At 35.4% G+C, this 18371-nt stretch overlaps 1 protein-coding gene across 2 annotated transcripts in view; it reads left to right on the top strand.

The window, feature by feature from the left end:
- The window catches only part of CPNE8 (copine 8), a 108389-nt gene that overhangs the window by 47650 nt on the left and 42368 nt on the right, over positions 1 to 18371 (top strand). For both annotated transcript variants that reach the window (XM_032996327.2, XM_042793286.1), the window contains exons 7-10: positions 5636 to 5699; positions 10300 to 10403; positions 12227 to 12331; positions 16237 to 16278. In XM_032996327.2, the coding sequence (XP_032852218.2) occupies positions 5636 to 5699; positions 10300 to 10403; positions 12227 to 12331; positions 16237 to 16278 (315 nt within the window). The remainder of the gene's footprint in view (positions 1 to 5635; positions 5700 to 10299; positions 10404 to 12226; positions 12332 to 16236; positions 16279 to 18371) is intronic.

Here is an 18371-nt window from a genome sequence, read left to right as displayed (position 1 = left end):
AAATTTATTTTAAACATGTAGATTAAAAATCATCCATTGAGCAGTTTGTAATCACTTGGTGATTAGGTTAAGCGAAGTCTGAAGTGAGTAACAGATGAAGTTTAAAGTTTTAAATTAGCTATGAGAAAATAAAAGATATCAGTGAAGATTCTATGGAAAAGAACTCTTACAATTATTTCAGAGTTGTGTGGGTCTGTGTAATATATTTTCTCTTGGGTAAACAAGCATTGTTCAGGTCTGGCTTCTTCTGCTCTGTTGTATGGCAGTTACTAAATGGACCCAAGTCAGTTGTCCCTATTAAAGATTTTGAAATATGCCTTCCTTTTTGTATATGTGGTGTGGATAGATATTTGTTAATGAGAAAGTGTTCATGAGTTTTGATCAGCTCTTTCCAGTGTTCAAGTTTTATTTTGTCATTGGTGCTTTTGACAGTGCTGTGGCTAGACAACTGTTCACTCTGGACCCTCTGAAGTCTGGTGTCTAAGAGACATTTGTTGTCTTATTTTATTCATTAAGTTATTGCATTGCATTTCAGGATTGTTTGCTTAGTTACATGTATTTAATGGCTCTTCATATTCAAATAACAATAATTCAATTGACAACATTGTATGTCTTCTGTTGCTAATGGTATTTACTGCTTTGAATATACCATTCTCTTCACAAAGTCAAGTCCAGTCCATGTTCATGTAACTTGAATGTTCTTTATGATCTGTCACTTGAGATCAGAGAGCTTTTTCTCTTCACTCTATTTCTGAAGTTCATTACTATTTTGTCTTTCCTGTTCTCTGCCAACATATGTACAAAGAAGAGAATGCCCAGTGCTGTTTTAGTCTTCACTGAAGTAGCACTTTTTATACTTAAGCAGCTTGAGAAGCTTGAATTCCATTCTCTGATTGGCATTCAAGTAAGCTCTGTCATTCTTTCAAAATGAAAATTAGAAAGACTTGAAGCTTAAATTTCAGATCTATCTACTTTGGACATTTACAAAAGCCTTGTGAGATTCAGGGCTCCATGGCTGCCGTGGGCTGGCCAACTCCAAGTCAGATTGTATATCACCAGTGAAAATTTCTGTGGAAAGTCTACCATGAAAGCATACTCTTGTCCTTCATCAAAATGAAGGTAAAACATCTCAAGCCTAGAGGGTCACCATTGCACTGGTCTGTCAGGCAGGCTGAAACGTGCCTTGCTACTAACCTTCATTGTGAATGCAAAAGAGCATATGCACATTCTTTGCCTTCATGACAGACATGACTTGCAGTTTCATTGATCTTACAAGCACCAGCGGATTACACCTCTGAGGCATGAACCTAATAGTATTTGCTCTTGGCAAGTATGAGGATGTCTCCTGAACCTCACTCTGTTTCTGACACTGTTAAGGGCTTTGAATTCAATGCGGTCTGTTGCAGAAGACTCTTGCTCCCACTATAGTAGTGCACTAGCCTGTTATCCCTGTGACTATGAGTGTTTTTGTTCAAGAACATACTTCAGTGTTGCACTTTATTTTACAGACTGGCCAGGTACAGAAGTGAACACTTGCTCCTGATAATTTCTCCTGGAAAATAAATCTAGTCATACAAAGCAGGTGAATCTGACATTTTAATAGTAATGTTTACTCTCTTAATCTATTGGGTTACTAGATTCATTAAATGCCTTCTCAAGACAACCTCCATGTATAAGATTTGCTCGGGCTGGCCTTGCATGCCCCAGTTGTATTATCATGAAAGGATGATGTACAGATATATCTACTTCCAGAATGACACAGCTTTATTTTTTTTTCCTCAAGAGAGCATCAACTTCTGAGACATTATTCACAATTAGATATTTGCATGTTCTGTCTTCCTAGAGAGAAGATGCTAGCCACATTTATAACTCTGAGCAATGCTTCTTTCAGGATCAACTAAGTGCATTCCTGTAGGGATTCCCTTTAATGAGGAGGCAGAGACATTGCAAAGCTTAATGAGCATTTTATGCTAGTTATTCACATCTGAGTGCCATTGCCTGCTAATGAGGCTGTACTGGAGCCAGCTGGCCTGTTTTGGGAAGCTCTTTCTCCTGTCATCTTGCTGTGAAAATAATTGATAGAAAAACATCTGAACCTTGGAATTGGGACTTCCTATATATTCATCCTATCCTTTTATCTGTGGTTGTGACTGCCAGAGGACTAGGTTTTGTAAATTCAGGGATAAGACTGTAAATTTTTGAGTGATCTGAAAACTGTTCCATCCTCTGCCTCACTGCAGTTTCAGCCTGCAAAACTGAAAGTTCTGTTTAACCTGAGGTTTGAATTACCAGATAAATTGTCATCTTTCTCCAACTTTTTCCCCATCTCTGGAAGGGTCCTCCTTTCAATCTTTTTTAAAGCTCAAGTGGTCTTCAGAATGTCCTTTCAAACATCTCTAGGTGCTGCAGATGCAGTGTCTCAATCGTGGAGACAATAATTACTCCTCAAGACTATATCTTGTCTAGAGAAATGCAGGCATTGTTGAGGACCTTTCATTTGATGATGGTTTTCTGTTTGGTTCCTCTGTCAGATTATTTGCTTACTCAAATACTGCCCAATTATTGCTCTCTCAAAGACTATCCAAAAAGAGGTGATCCCTGTAGAACACTTACAGGTTCTAGGCTCTCAAAACACTAGGACCCACTGAAACATAGATCTTCCTCACATTTTCTCTTACTTTATTCAGTTTGCACCCTATTCACACTTAGACTGATAAATTTTCTGTATCGGAATGTCAGATAACTAGCACTGAGTGTTGAAGTTGACAGTGGTTATGCAATACAGGTTGCCTCACTATTACCCCATATCTGCAATGGTCCAGTACTTTTTTCATGTTTGTAGTCTCGAGACAAGCATACAAAGTTTGTACTTAATAGTATCACAAACTGTAGAGGTCATTTGGTAGAGTATTTAGTTCCTGAATAATGAGAAGTTTTTGTTCTGTTGAGAAATTCTGTACTAATCTCAATTAAGCTTTTCACCTCTTCTATAACCATCATGGTAATACTATCCTTCTTTTAATAAGGCACATGTCTTTGAGAACCTTGGTGATATGTCAAGCCAAACCTTACTCCAAGTGCTTTCAGATATGTCTGTAGTGGGTTTACTTTTCATGTCTACTCAACAATCAAGAATTCCTTATTTTACTGACATACCCACCCAAATATTTTCAGGGGATTGCCTCTCCAGTTTCCCCCATCTTTCAGATTGATAATTCCAGTTACATGTATCTCTTGGGTTTGGACATTCCTTGGCCTTCGTAAGATGAAATGAAGCATGTTTTTCCATAAATGTCTTCATGTGCAAATCTTAGATTGAGACAGGCAGGCATTGACTGCCATGTGTTATAACTGCAGGCAGAGTGGCACAAGGTTCTCTATCAAATGGCAACTGTTTGGTGACCAGTTTGTCAGAAATGGGGCTTGCTTATTAACAGTTTTCTTCAGACCTCCAGCTCCTCAGGAGGTGATCAGAGTTGTAGATTTTTTCACAATCTAGCATCTGACACAGTAATCTTTTGGAAATGGGATAAATCTATTTGAATTTTCATACCAAAGGAATTGTTTGATGCTTTTTCTTCGAAGTATCATCACTGTCCAGATAATGTCTCAGATGGGTCCCTAATGGAACAGTTAACAGGGCTCAAATACTTCAGTAGGAAGAATTTTAGTTCGGGTAATGGTAATTCTGATACCAGTGCTTTCTATCTGAATTGGAATAACCTACAGAATTGTGCTGCTGGGAACTTCTGGTATTTTAGTTACACTTCTGTGATTTCTATTTCTTCCTTCCCTGTTAAAGCCAGGGTGATGGTCATTTGTTCCATGAAACATTTTATCATGCAAGGTCAATATCACCCTGTTAACTAAGTCATTTCTACTACTGCTGTTACTACCAAATTTCAGAAGCTTTCGAAGCTTGAGGAAGTACTGTTCCAAACAAAAAAAGCAGCTTTTTCATCTTTTGAAAATCTGAGATTTCAATTTTAAGATCCCATTCCTAACAGAAGCTAAAATGGGTAGTTTTTGGTCTTGAGCTGTTGGAGGGTGACAGATTTAAAACCACGTGATTTGAAGATGCTGATAAAACTGTGAGTTGTACTGTGTAACATTTGGAATGACCAGATTCTTTTTTAATGTTACTTGCAGAAAATTCTCCCGTTTAGTCTTAAAGTATTGTTCTTTATAAATCATATCACATTAAATGGAAGAGTGTTATAAGTTTTGTATGTATTTAAATCATTATTTAAAATTTTACAGTAAAAAATTTGAACAGTTTCCCTATCTACTGTTTTCCTTGTGAAATTCAGACTTACCATGTGGCATTGAGGAGGTCCAGGAGAGCAGTCATGTGTGTCTCTGATGACTGGCAAATGACTGCAGTGGTATAGAAGCACCTGATGTATTCCTTATAGATGTAAACATCAACTTCTAAACACAAGTTTCAGTGAGCTTGCATAAATTTGCATTAGTATTTGCTCCTTTTCATAATTTCAAAACTTCTATCTGCTTCCAAGAACTATTTTCCCACCAGTTCTTTATTATACCACAGTCTTGCTAAACTTTTTTAAAGTTGTAGAGCATTGTAAAAATTTTCAGAAGGATTGAGAAAACTAATAAGCAAAATAAGAACAATAGTAAATGTTTACATTAATGTTTCATCATAATAGAAGAACAGGAGTGCCCTCTAGTTCTCTTAGAAAAACCTAAAAAATACAATCAGTTTTAAAATATAACTTTACCTTAGTGTCTTCTTGGAAATAAATTTTATTCAAATCATTATTTGCAAGAAAGACATAAAGAAATAAAGAACTAGAAATAAAACAAGCATAAGCAATAGCAATAGTTTCTTTAAAAAATCTAGAAGTAATTGCCAAGGTGTGTGCTCATGAGCACACTAGTAGACATTAGGATATTGCAGGACTTCTCATTTATATTATACTATCATGCAAAAAGTTGCATCTCAATATTTGTATTTCTCACCCCATCCCCTCCCCCACCCCCCAAAAGGCTGCTGGAACTGAATATTATCAGATTATGTGTAGCTTTTCTGTTCCTTTATTGTTCTTCATGGTAAGGATCTGGTTTGTGCTTTCTGGTGTTGCAGCAGCATGCTTCTAATTGCTGTCTGGGTGATTTATTTATTTTGCAACTATTCTATCTGATATGATGTTGAGATTATTGTGTGTCTTCATAAACATTTCAGAAAAAATGTGAAATAATGCTGGTATTTATTTTAAATTATATTTAAGGTATTTTGTGTAAGGAAAGTTTGCAAAAGGATACTTTTCACAAATCAGTAAGTTGTAGAGTCATCTCTAAACAAACCATCAATGTGAGAGTGGAAAATAGAAATCTGATATTGTCATTTCATCCCATTTAAAATTTTTATGCTATTTCTTTTAAAATTGAAACTGATTTGTTTCTTGCCAGCTGGAATAAACATGCCACTCATTTACCAATTTACATAGGATAAACTAACTTTTTTACACAGGACAAGTGACAGAAAAGGGAAATTGTATAGCATGCCATCAGTTTTGTGACTTGAAAGCTTACCTTGTGCTTATCTGTGTCAGTTGTAAACTTCATAAATGATATTAATGAACTGACGTGATGTACTTGTATTTTCTTGCAGAGGAATACCTGGGAAAAAATGTGGAACAGTCATAGTAACAGCAGAGGAACTAGGCTGTTGCCGAGTAAGTGTGTGTTCATTTCTTTTTGAAAAATAAAATGAAAATTATTTTGTGATTTATACTGCATCAGATTGTCAAAGGTGTAATGTACAAATTTGCATTTTGTGATATATGTAAGAAATTAGGATACTTTTTTCCTAGCAATTACTCTTAGTTTTAGATAGAAGCAGAAAGAAACAGAAAACAATATGAAGTATAAAGTTGTTGATTCTTATGTGCATTTTAATTCTAGTCTTTGTTGCCTCAAGTGATTAATTACATTTTAATCTTTTAGTATCCAATTTTTAACAAAGATCAATTTGTCTCAGCCATGGAATTATACTTCTGTTATGGAATATTGACATTACATGAACATCAAAGTAAAATTTTAGATTTCTAACCTTATAATTAAAAGATTTTATGCTAATAGTGAGTCATATTATTTTTAAAATGTGAAATTAATGTTTATTGGAAAAAAAATAGTAAAGTATTTCAAATAATTGCCATAAAAGAAGAGTTTAAACAGTTTTCTTTTAAAAAGGCGAATACTTCTGTGGCCTATTAATGGCAGATGCCTACCTATTTAATAGAAAACAGAAGAGTATCAGGGGGAGGGGGGAGTGTTGGAGAATTTGGCTGGTTAAGGGAGGTGACATGATGTGGACATGACCTTCCCCAAGAGTATCACTGCTCTTCCCCCTCCTAGTTTTGTGGAGAAGTGGATTGGACAGAGGAGGAGGCTTCCTGGTCAGAAAGCACCCAGCAGCCAGGCCAGCTCGGTTGCTTCCCACCACTGAATGAGCTAGCAGCAACCTGTAAATTGCAGGGGAACAGAGACTGGAAGGAAGAATAAGGAAGGATTATAGATATGGGGTGATAAAGACTGGTTGGAATCTGAGAAGGGTGTCAGTTTGTCAAAGCATAGTATATATTGGATGGGCCCGTAGGGTGTATCTTTGAAGAGTTTGCAGTGATGAGATAGCAAATCTTAAATGAAGAAAACAATAGCATCAGACATTTGATGAGAATGTACAGGGGATCTGGAGAGTACAAGATTAGATACATAAACCAGCAACAGTACCTTGAGGCTTGAAGAGATTTGTTTCTGGGACTTAGTTTTTGTAATTTGGTGATGTTAAAGGGATCATGCTTTGCCTTTTATATAACTTCTCACTTTTATATCATGTCATAAATGGTTAACTTTTTTTCTGCTTATGCAATAGTCATGGTTTTCTTTTTACTAATATATCTGATAGCTAATCCGTTTGGGCCTTATTTTCTTAAGTTTACTAGATACTTGAAGTAAAAAGAAATCCTTAATTTTGTGCCTTATTTCCAGTTTAGTCAAGTTTATATTATTTCTCTGCAGAAGTGGTATAGTGGTATATTTGAATAGCACATGGGTGCAAATCTTATTTACCTTTTCCAGGCAACCTGCTGGTCCCACACAGTTATGTTAATAGGGTGCACCAACTCAGTCTCACTTAACTGCCATTTAGCAGCAGGAAATTCCCGTGTTACTAGTATGAATTAATAAGTATGGTCTTGGATAATGCTTGTTTTTCCTTACTGTTTTACACTGGCTCAAACTTTTGTATATAGTACACGATCAAAATGTTCACACTTTTATCAGGTAACTAAATGAATGCATCATTTAATTGCTTTCCTGCAGAAACTGTATTTCTATGTTTCTTAAGAAGATAAGCTCCTACCATTTTTAAGAGATGTTTGGCATCACCCCAAGTGCTTATTGGTAACCTTAAAAGAAAATAAATGCAATTTTTTCCTGATATTCTGGGTTTATCCTCCAAGGCCAGCATTTGTATCCCAGTTGTAACAAACTATTTAAAGGTCACAAATATGTCATTAAGTCCATAATCAGAACAGGAGTTGGGTTTTTTTCTTTCTCGTTGAGTGAAGACACATAAAGGTGCCTTCCAAGACCTTCATGTTCTGCCGGATTCACCCCACTCAAATTTTACATATATGATGACTAGTTCAAAACCACTGAAGGGAGCTTGCAAAGAATCTGAGACTCAATCTCTCTCTCTTGCACTCCTGCATTTTCTGTCATGCTCTTTCATGTGCACTCTCACACAGTCTTGTGCATTGTCTCACCAGCTGTCACATACTTTGTGATATTTTCCTAGCTAAGTTTATTCAATATTTGGATTAATTCCTATCTGATCTTCTGAGATTGTCAAACTTTTATAACTCAGAATGGCAAAGATTTTTAGAATCACTGTATTGCTGAGCTTGGAAGAGACCTTGGGAGATTGTCTATTCCAACCTTCCTGCTCTTCTTAGAGCAGGTTACTTGGGGCTCTCTGCAGTCAGGTTTTGAGTAAATCCAGGCAGGCTCCACAGTGTCTCTGTTTCATTGTTTTGCCACACCCACAGTAAACCAGTTTTTTTCTTGTATTTAAATGGAATTTCCTGTATTTCAATTTGTACCTATTGCCACTTGTTCTTCCACTGGATACCACTAAGCAGAGTCTGTTTACTCCCTCCCATCAGCTATTTATACAAATTGATAAGATCCCCCAGAGCCTTCTCTTTTCATAATTCCAAGCTAAATCATTCCAGCTCTCAGCCTCTCCTTATATGAAAGATGGTCAAATCCCTTAGTCATTCCAGTGACGCTTTTGCTGGAATAGCTCCAGCATGTCCATGCCTTTCTTGTACTGGGAAGCCCAGAGCAGAACACAGAACTTCAGGAGTGGCCTCACCATTGCTGAGTCATTTTCTTCAACTTTCTGTCAGCAGTCTTCCTAATGAAGCCCAGAGGGCTGTTGGCCTTCCTTGCTGCCAAGGGCATATTGGTCAACTTGGTATCCACCAAGACCCCCCAGTCTTTTTCTGTGAAGCTGCTTTCCTGATGTTTGGCCTGCAGTCTGTACTGTGCATGGGGTTATTTCACTCCAAGTGCAGTATTTGGCATTTCCCTGTGTTGAACTCCATGAGGTTCGTGTTGGTTTGTTTTTACAGCCTGTACAGGAGCCTCTGAATGGCAACACAACTATCTGGTGTAGCAGCTACTACTTCTAGTTTTGTATTGTTTGCAAACTTGCTGAGAGTCTACTCTGTCCCATCAAACAGGTCATTAATGAAGATGTTCAATGCTATTGGCTCCATTTTTGACACCTGGGGTACACCACTAATGACTGGTCTCCAGCTGGAATTTGTGTCACTGATCATGACCCTTTGGAGCCCAGCAGTTCAGCCAGTTTTTAGTCTACCTCACTGTCCAATAATCTAGTCTGTAATTCATCAGTTTGTGAAGAAGGATATTATGGGAGACAGTGTCTAAGGCCATGCTAAGATCAAGAATAAACAACATCCACTAGTGTCCCCTCATCCACTGAGCCACTCATTTAATGAGGGAAGGCTTTCAGGTTGATCAGGCATGAGTTTCTCCTTTGTAAATCCACACTGATGACTCTCAGCCACCTTCTTGTCTTTCATGTGTTTGGAAATGTTTTCATGGATTATTTGCTCAATCATCTTCTCAGAGGTTGAGGAAAGACTGACCTGGATGCTCTTCCTTTCCCTTTCTCGAAGATACATTTGCTTTCTCCCAGTCCTCAAGAACTTCCCCTGAACATGACTTTCCAAAGATAATTGAAAGTGGCCTCACAGTGACCTTGGCCAACTCCATCAGCACTCACAGGTGCATCCTATCAGGTCCCGTGGACTTCTGTATGTCTAGTCTGTTTAAACGTTCCCTTACCCGGTCCTCCTCTACGAAGGGCAAGTCATCTTTGTTCCAGACTTTCTGAGGTCTGGGTCTCTTGTGCCCAAGATAAATGAAGGCATATCTTACCAGTAAAGACCAAGGCATAGAAGGCTATGAGAAACACAGACTTTTCTATGTCCTTTGTAACCTAGCTCCACACCCCAATGTCTAGTGAGCTCACATTTTCCCTAGTCATCCTCTTGCTGCTGTTACACCTGTGGGCCTGTTTATGGAACAGTCTTCCAGCAGCCCCTGCCCCAGTTAGTTGCTTGGTCTGCAGGTTTCTGTTTGCATTTATAATCCTTCTCACATTATTGACTCTGCCCAAAGAGGTGACCATGTGTGACTACCGGTTTTCCTGACCACAGCAAAGAAACTTTTCTCCTTATTTGTCATCAGAATGGGTGTATTTGTATCTTTCAGGCTCATTTTCTGGAACTTTCTAGAGTCTTAATAGCAAGCTGCTAAGCCATTTGCTTTACAGATAGCAGGAACATACAATTACAGGTTTAAGTCACCGAGGGAATGAGGCTTAGTTGTGTCTCACTGGAGTTTTTGAAATTAATTCTAATATGTGTTCATTGCTTGTGCATCTTCTTTCCTCAAAATGCAACTTTGAATGTCAAAAAATACTGGAAAAATCCTGAGGCACTTAGCATAGAAATTCACCATTCCTCTGCACCCTCTGTGAAGGAATGGAATTCTTGGTTCCAGCAGTTCAAACTGCACTGTCAAGACATTGCAGGGATATGAATATGTAAAGGGCATCTAGAAGGCAGATACCCTCATTTATTTTGTTTTCAATTTGTATGATTTTTTTTTTTTTTTTTTAATTTTAGTGTAGTAAACTGCATGCTGTATGTAATCTTTCTGTATTATCCATTTCAGGATTCGGTTTTAATGCAATTCTGTGCAAACAAATTAGACAAGAAGGACTTCTTTGGGAAATCTGATCCTTTCCTTGTATTTCATCGAAGCAATGAGGATGGCAGGTAGATGCCTGTTAAGTATTTCTGCTTCTAAACAGTAGGCAAGTTATTTATTTGCAGATGGTAATACAGTTCCCATGGTTTTATATTTGTCAGATTAATCTATGTTTCTTTTATAATGTTGGGTTTAGTATATTTTGGTATGCAGTATAGGAATAAAACTTTTGTAACAAATAGATCAAATATTGCAACTTATGGTTTTAAGAGTTAAATGTATTATAAATATAGGGCACTATGAAAATTAATTGTCATGAAAATAGTTAAATAACATTACTTTTACTAAGATATAATATGCCTTTAAATAGATTTCTCAGAGAAACTTGTAGCTGCAGAATATGCTAATGCTTAGAAATTATTTTAGATAAAACGATCTTCTACTGCAAATTTTGAAATATCTTTTATCTTTTTGACAGAGTTCTAGGAAATAGAATTCAAAAATACGTTAAACAGCATTTTTGGGTTTTTTTTACAAGTAGCAGTTTGCTACATTTATGCTTTAATTTGTTAAAGTAGGTTAAGCTCTCCTGTTCTGCTTCTAAGACTTGACATGCCAACTTCTGGTCAACATACTGCTTACGTGGGGTTCAACTAACAGGTCAAGTTTTCTTGGAAACTGATAGTCCTGACGTATAACGTCATATCAAACCAAAGGCTAGACATGTATGATACTACTTGTTTCAGTAGCTTAACTGGAACAGTTGTTAACATAAACTTATGTTATGGGTATATGTGTGTCTGTTCCCTGCTCTTTTCCTCTTGGAGGCAAATTATAGGAACAGTTTCCTGAATAAACACTGAATATCTTAAATTGCAAGCATGGAGGATTTACGGCTCCTTTGTGAGTGGCAGTAAGGTCATTAGAGGAATTTCTTTGGGCATTACTGGGAGTGCTGGTATATGCAGTTTCTCCTGGCCTTGAGTGCCATACTTCTCCACTTCCTTCCAAGAAGTCAGTGTTGAACCGTTGATTCTTTATTGGTCTCCTGAATCCAATAGGAGGTTGGTGCAGTACTTTTGCACCCAGGGGCAGGAGGATGCTCCCTTCTCTGTCTCTTAGCTTCAGGCATGCTTTCTGAATGATAGCCAGGATAAAAACATAGGCCTTTGGAACATAAGGAAGATATTCCCTCAGAGGATGACTTCAGTTACTTCTGTATGGGGAATTTTGGTAGTGATTTTACCAGTGACCTTGCTTCCTGTTTTCTTTTGAACAATTCAGTCCTCAAGATGAGGATTCAGAAGTAGTGTTTTAATTTTACATCATTCAGAGAAAGCGGAATTCATTAAAACAATTCATTGTATTTCACCTGAGAGAAGGTGATCATGGGATCTCACAAAGGCTTATATGTTTTACCTGAGACAGCCCTGATTAAAAAGTCATAGACATAAAATGAGGAACAAGAATCAGAAAACCATGACTTCCTTAGTTCAGTTTCTAAATTGCTAAGCAAGAGTCAAATCCTTACTAGACCACTTTCTGGATCTCTGACTGATTCCTGGCTGTACAAGGCCTGTTTAAGCAAGTAGGATGGAGACTGCTCTTGCCTGAAATAAACTCACTGTATGATTGTAATTGTTGACAAAGTTTTGGTTAAAAACATTTTAAGTTTAAAGTTGTTTAGCACCCTGGTCTGTAATCTCTCTCAAACAGGTCCATCCTCTACAGTCTTCCTTTCACTCTAATTTCACTGCATTTCTTTTTTTCTGGTCTTAAATTTTATATGGACATGGTATGAGTGAATACAGATTAGAACTCTTTTCATTCCATGTTTGATGGCACAAAAGAAAAAATAAATAAATACAAAATATATCTTTTTTTATTACAGTTTTACAATCTGCCACAAAACAGAAGTCGTAAAAAATACATTAAATCCAGTGTGGCAGGCATTCAAGATTTCTGTCAGAGCACTGTGTAATGGAGACTATGACCGGTAAGCTATAGATTAAGCTTAGCATATGTGATTTTTTCCCCCCTAACTCATGTATTTTATAAGTAAGCTTTCCTATGCAATTCAGGTCCTGATGTTATTTAGGTTATTTAATCAGAATTTTGAAAGGATAATGTGTGTTTAAAACCATTCATCACATTAAAGAATTTAGAAAAAGAAAGCCAATATGCTAAATCTGTAGGAAATGTAAGTGCTGATTTCTGGAAAAAAAAATCTTCACTCTCTATGATGTGATTAAGAAACAGTTAGAAAGAAAAGACTAATTTGAAGAATGGCCACTGTTACTAGTGTGCACAAATATTTTTTTAATAATGTTTCAATGAAAAACTATGATCTGTTGTCCTTGGGTGACGTTATAATGTCAGAGGATGCTGATAAATAAAAGCCTTTAAAATATATAGGTAAGTAGATGAGAAATGTAGAAGGTAATCTCCATCTTCTTCAAATATGAAGTTTTCAGTGATCTTACACAAAATAATCCATCTTTGAAAAACATGGTACTGATACCATGGTTTTAGCCAATACTTTACCAATAATAACAAGCAAATTAGTTAAATTGAGGAACAATGGATATTTTCAGACCTTGAAAAATTGACATGTTAATTTCTAACGATAGCAACAAGGAAAATGTTTAACTCATTGTTGATTACTTCTTGTTCTGTTGTCACCATTCATATTTTTGAAATGCAGTTAAATATTAGTGTTATTATTAAGTACCCAGTTAAATTTATCTATATCTGCTCCCTGAAATCTGGAGAGCTGGAGTTATTTTGGTAAGACCCTGAGAAAGTCTAGATTTATCAATTAGTCATAATACTTTTAACAGTACATAGTATAATATTTAGTTTAAAATCATGAAGGAAATATATGAAGACTAGAACAAAAATATACATAATATGTAAGCTGAATGTAGTAGATAGATGGATAGATGTGCTGTGGTTCAATTCAGCTTTACACGGACTGTGTGAAAAGTACAAGAGATGCAAAATGTACTTGTTTGGGTATTTCAAAGGCAAAATGTCAAAAATCTGGTTTGAATGCCTTCTAACCCATATACATGTCTTTTAATATGTTCATATCTTATTATCTTATATAACTTAAGGTATTTTATCTTACTGATTAGAATAAAAAGAGGTTTAGTATTACATTCTTCTAACCATATACTGCTGTTTCCATCAGGAGAAGCCAAATCCTTTGTTGAAACATGCTGCTGCATGTAGAGAAATTAAGTATGATTTTGCTCAAATTGACAATTTTCCTATGAGTGTGTCTTCGAAACAGTCTTTAATTTGGATTTTAAGTAGTTACTTTTCTACCTCAATTTTTATTTTCAGCTTCCATGTATGTGATTACTATCCTTTCATGTACATTTTATCTTACCATAGTACATGATTTTGCCATGTCATAAGTCTGTTGGATTACTTTATCAACCTAATTATTCGGTGAAATGTGTACACTAAAATTACTTGAATCAGTTACCATGAAAACCTAGTCTTCCAGGGAGGCATTCGCTGAACTTGTAATTTTCTAGCTAATGCCAGGGGATAAACAAACCAATTCTTGAATCAACTGACTGAGTCTCAGTAGTCAACATGAAAAAGCAGGCGAGTAAAAAGTCCTTATATTCACTAAGCTAAGCAGTCAAAATTTCAGTTTATTACTTTCACAGTAATAAAGCTCTGTCTTTATAAGCTGCTTGTTGAAAAGTCAAATGCTAATTTACTTGAGATTTTTTTTTTCCCTAGGAAAGTGGTATTTTTTTATCATCTTTTGGGGGAATGGCCATTTTTAATCTTTCCTACTGGATCTTATCTTTTTATTTGCTCTGTGATACACTTCCAGTACTTGATGTCATGTTCCTTCAAACTGACGGAAAAAGGGTTCTCCTACATTGCTAACACTCTCGTTGTAAAGCACTTGATACAGTCGTTGTCAACCGTGTTGGTTACTCTTTCAATTAGGTGCAATAAAAATGCAGCAATTTCATAATAAGTACATTCTAATCAAATAGAATTTTTAACTTGTGTATAGGTTCATGTGCATAATGCATAAGCAAAATAGTGCTCATGAAGCTAGTTTCTGGATTCTGCACTATTTATCATATTAAAGTAAAAGGGTTTTCATAGTAATTAAGAAAGATATTGTGGTAGAGGCGTATTGAAATAACTCCAGCATTCCAAAAGAGAATTAAAAAGTATAATAACGTGCTTCAAATTATTGTGTAACTACTGTTTTCTCATGTTGATTTTACTTTGAATGCTTTCAACATAATTTACTTAGTGAATGCTGTATGAATAAAAGGCTCCATGGAACTTCATAATCCTGCCTACAACAATCATGTTTCAAATTAAGAAATGCTTCTTAGCTGTCAGATTAATTCAAATTAGTGTCTGCTGATAGTCCAGAAAAAACATCCAAAGTTTGGGGGTTTTTTATTTGAAAACTTTTCTTTCTAAAGGTAAGGATTAGATTCCTAAAATCAGAATGGTAATACATAAAAAGACAAACCCCAGAAGTCTCTTTCAGATAATGTTAGTTTCACAGATCAAATGTTGGTCCTCTGGGATCTGTGATAGATGTGAAAGATGGGAATAATGTCATTAGTATGAATGTATCACCACAAACATTCATTCTGGTTTTGAGGATTTGCCAATTAGTTATTGTTTTATACTGTGAAAAAATATATTAGATCCATGTATTATTCTGTCTGTATAATAATCTACTAGTTTGGCTCTCAATTCTGATTTAAATGAAGTAAATTCTAATTAGTTCTCCTATTGAAAAATATTTGCATTGAGTACTTGTACGTTGGCAGACTTTAAGGTTTTACTACCCAGATTGCCCACCAGCCTCTGACTCACTAAGAGGAGGGTGAATATTCCCACAGCATCCAGGGCAGTCTGTCAGTTTGGGAAAAACTGGTACCCAGAGTCTGCCTCTGCCATGTTTCCCCCCATACCCCCACAATCTGCTTGTCCCATTTCATTCTAGGAAGCCAATCATAGTTATGTTGTATAATCTGATGTTTATCTAGTGTTGTCTGATGAAAAAAATAAACTATTTTGTTGGCTTTATAGGAATTAATAAAAATTAGGCTGTGCTTTTCTGTCCTCTTTAATCAGTTAGCTAAGCAGCTTCCTCCTATATGGAGAGCTAGGGGAAGTTTAAGAGGGGAAAAGTGCAGTCTTTAAAGAACTAAAATTTATTCCATCTGCAGCCACAGACAGGGCCTTCACAAAATCTTGAATTAATACGCTACCAGATTGAAGGGGTTTTGTGTTCTGGAGTAGTTATTTTCATTTCAGAACCAAGATGTATGGACTAGAATTCCTTTCTGCTTTAAATTGTATTGTGAACATTGCTTTTAATGTGTACTTTGCTGCTTAATAATATTGTTTTATAAAGAACCTTTCAAGCTCTGCACACTTCTTCTCAAATATGGATATGTTACTTTTTTCTGTAAAATGATGTAACCCCACAGTAGATATCCCTTTTCCAGGATAATAGCGTATACCAAAGAAACCTTCACAATAACTTCCAGTTTGTTAATGTTCTTAAAAACTTTGATAATACTTTAAGATTTAAAGAATCATTTATAAAAAACACAGAAAATTCAGAACGTCATCAAGTAAAAATATATTGGTTAAACATCCAGTGTGTTTACTTATTTTCTTAGCTTCTACTGTTTTACTATTAATTTATGAAGATATACTGGGTAAACTGAGTGATTTGCTATTTTCTCCCCCATGAGAATTGACTGGAAAATTCTGCCTTCTGGATTTGATGCCCCCATATTCTATTAAAATACAGGTATTAAAGGCAATCCTGGTACACTTTAATATATATTATAATAGGGTTATGTTGTTTGTTTTGTTTTGTTTTTTTAGGACAATTAAAGTGGAAGTGTATGATTGGGATAGAGATGGAAGGTAAGACATTAATTCTATTGTTAAACTTAAGGTTTATCCATGCATATTTATATACATCTTTTAAAATGTATAAATATATAGTGACCAGAACAGGACTAATGAATAGTGTTTATCAATATTTAGAGGTACAGGTACTGGAAAAAAAATTTTGGTGTGCTACTGTTCTGTTTTGTTTTGCAGTTGTGGCAAATGCTGATGTATTAATGTATTTCAGTCGTGATGTGTGTATATTCATACATGGAACTAGCAACATGGAACTTGTGATGTGTAAAATCAGTTTTTTGAATCTCATTATGTTATCAGTTGAAGTACATATATGATGAGAGGCATAATCCATTTTATAATCTACTTTCTTTTGCTTAAAACACTGCTTCATAAACTGTTGCTTTTCAAGTATGATAAAATGCATAAGCCTGCATTTGTTACTCAATAGTTGCCTAGATAGTGCAATGTAGAAATTACATATTAATTATCATAAGTTCAGATTGTGTTTGAATGTTCATTTTCATGCCTGTCTTCACCAAAACATTGTTGTAAACTCTGGAGTTGGAAAATCTGGGTTTTAAATAACTCCCTTGCTAATAAGAGGAGGTTGGAATATGCATGCAAATTCTGTGGCTAAATTCAAGAGGGGCAATCTGTTATTATTCAAGCTTGCTGTCTGTACTGGGTGTACTTTTTTTCTGAAGAAATTAGTATTTCAAATTATTTTGACAAACGAGATAGAATTATTTTTTGTCAGACTGGATTGATACTTTTTGTTCTTTTAAAAATGTTTGAGCTGGTATCTCAATACTTTGATTAGAAACTGTACTCATAAATGATGGTACTAGAACTTGTATGTAATACAAGAATGTGTTGATTTCTATTTATCTTTAAGTTGGTCTGATTTATTATTTCCTATTAATCTTCATTTATATTTTTAAATAGATGGATATGCACTTACATCTGGATTGTTAAGAGTATATTATTTATTATACAGTAATGTCTTTAATATTGCTAATGAAATTTGCTTCTAGTATTATACCTAATGATATTGTGCTTCTGTGGCCCAACAGGTCTTGTAATCATAATAGGCAAATTTATCCTGTGCTGTCATTCATTTCCTTGCTGACGTGCCCAAAACCAGTTTCAGCTTTCTCAGCTTATACTTTGTCTTTTTGGTTCCATGAAGCCTGTTGATACATAAGCATTCTTATCACATGTTTTCCCTCTATAAATACCTACTAGAGCAAATTCATCCTTCTTGATCAGCTATTCCCTGGAGAGACAAAGTAACATATTCTGGCAATTAAAAGTACAAGGATTTCAATTAACAAAGCCATATTAGCAAAAAATCACTGCATCACTGTAATGATGAATTTCTGTTACCATCCTCTGTTCCTCACTTAGATTTGCCAAATTCTTAAAAATGTGATATATTTATACTCTTGTGTATAAACTACAATATTTTTAAAAAATAATTTAACAATGAAAAACTAAATTATATTGCCAAGTTAATAAAAAATATAGATTTATTAAGGTATCAACCCCATGTGCTGTCCCACTTAACCCAAAATCTGAAACTGAGATATGATTAAAAAGAAAAGGAAGAAATCTGACAAGTAATATTGTAGAATTCAGACTATCATTAGCCTGTATGCTCTCCCAAACAGCTTGAAATATTATCTGCTTTTGCTCACATCCCTCTCTGAATACCTATAAAATTAATATCTAAAAAACAAAAAGTGAAGGTTACTATTTACATGCACTCCTTTTTATTCTAATTATATTATTCTTTTTTGCCTTCTGCTTTCTACCTTTTTTGAATTTAGAAGCAGGCAGAACACTGACATCTTACATGTTAAATTCCTCAGAAAGATGAGACAGCACTCATCTCATGTAACTTCAGACAATGTAAAAATCAGACAAATAGATTGAACTAATCATTTCAGCTGCTTCAATAGCTTACAGGGGAAAATGGTCTGATTGAATCCATCCTAACTGGAATAAGTTGCCAGTTGGTGGTGCCTATGACTTACTGGTGATTGGAGCAAGAACCTAACTGCCTAATTTAACCTTGACATTGCCAAATGTATCTGAAGTAAATACCA

Source organism: Tyto alba, unplaced genomic scaffold, assembly GCF_018691265.1.
Source record: "Tyto alba isolate M040663 unplaced genomic scaffold, T.alba_DEE_v4.0 Super-Scaffold_2, whole genome shotgun sequence".
NCBI classification, from domain to species: domain Eukaryota; kingdom Metazoa; phylum Chordata; class Aves; order Strigiformes; family Tytonidae; genus Tyto; species Tyto alba.
Note: the sequence above shows the minus strand (reverse complement) of the source record. Positions and strands in the feature narration are given on the sequence as shown.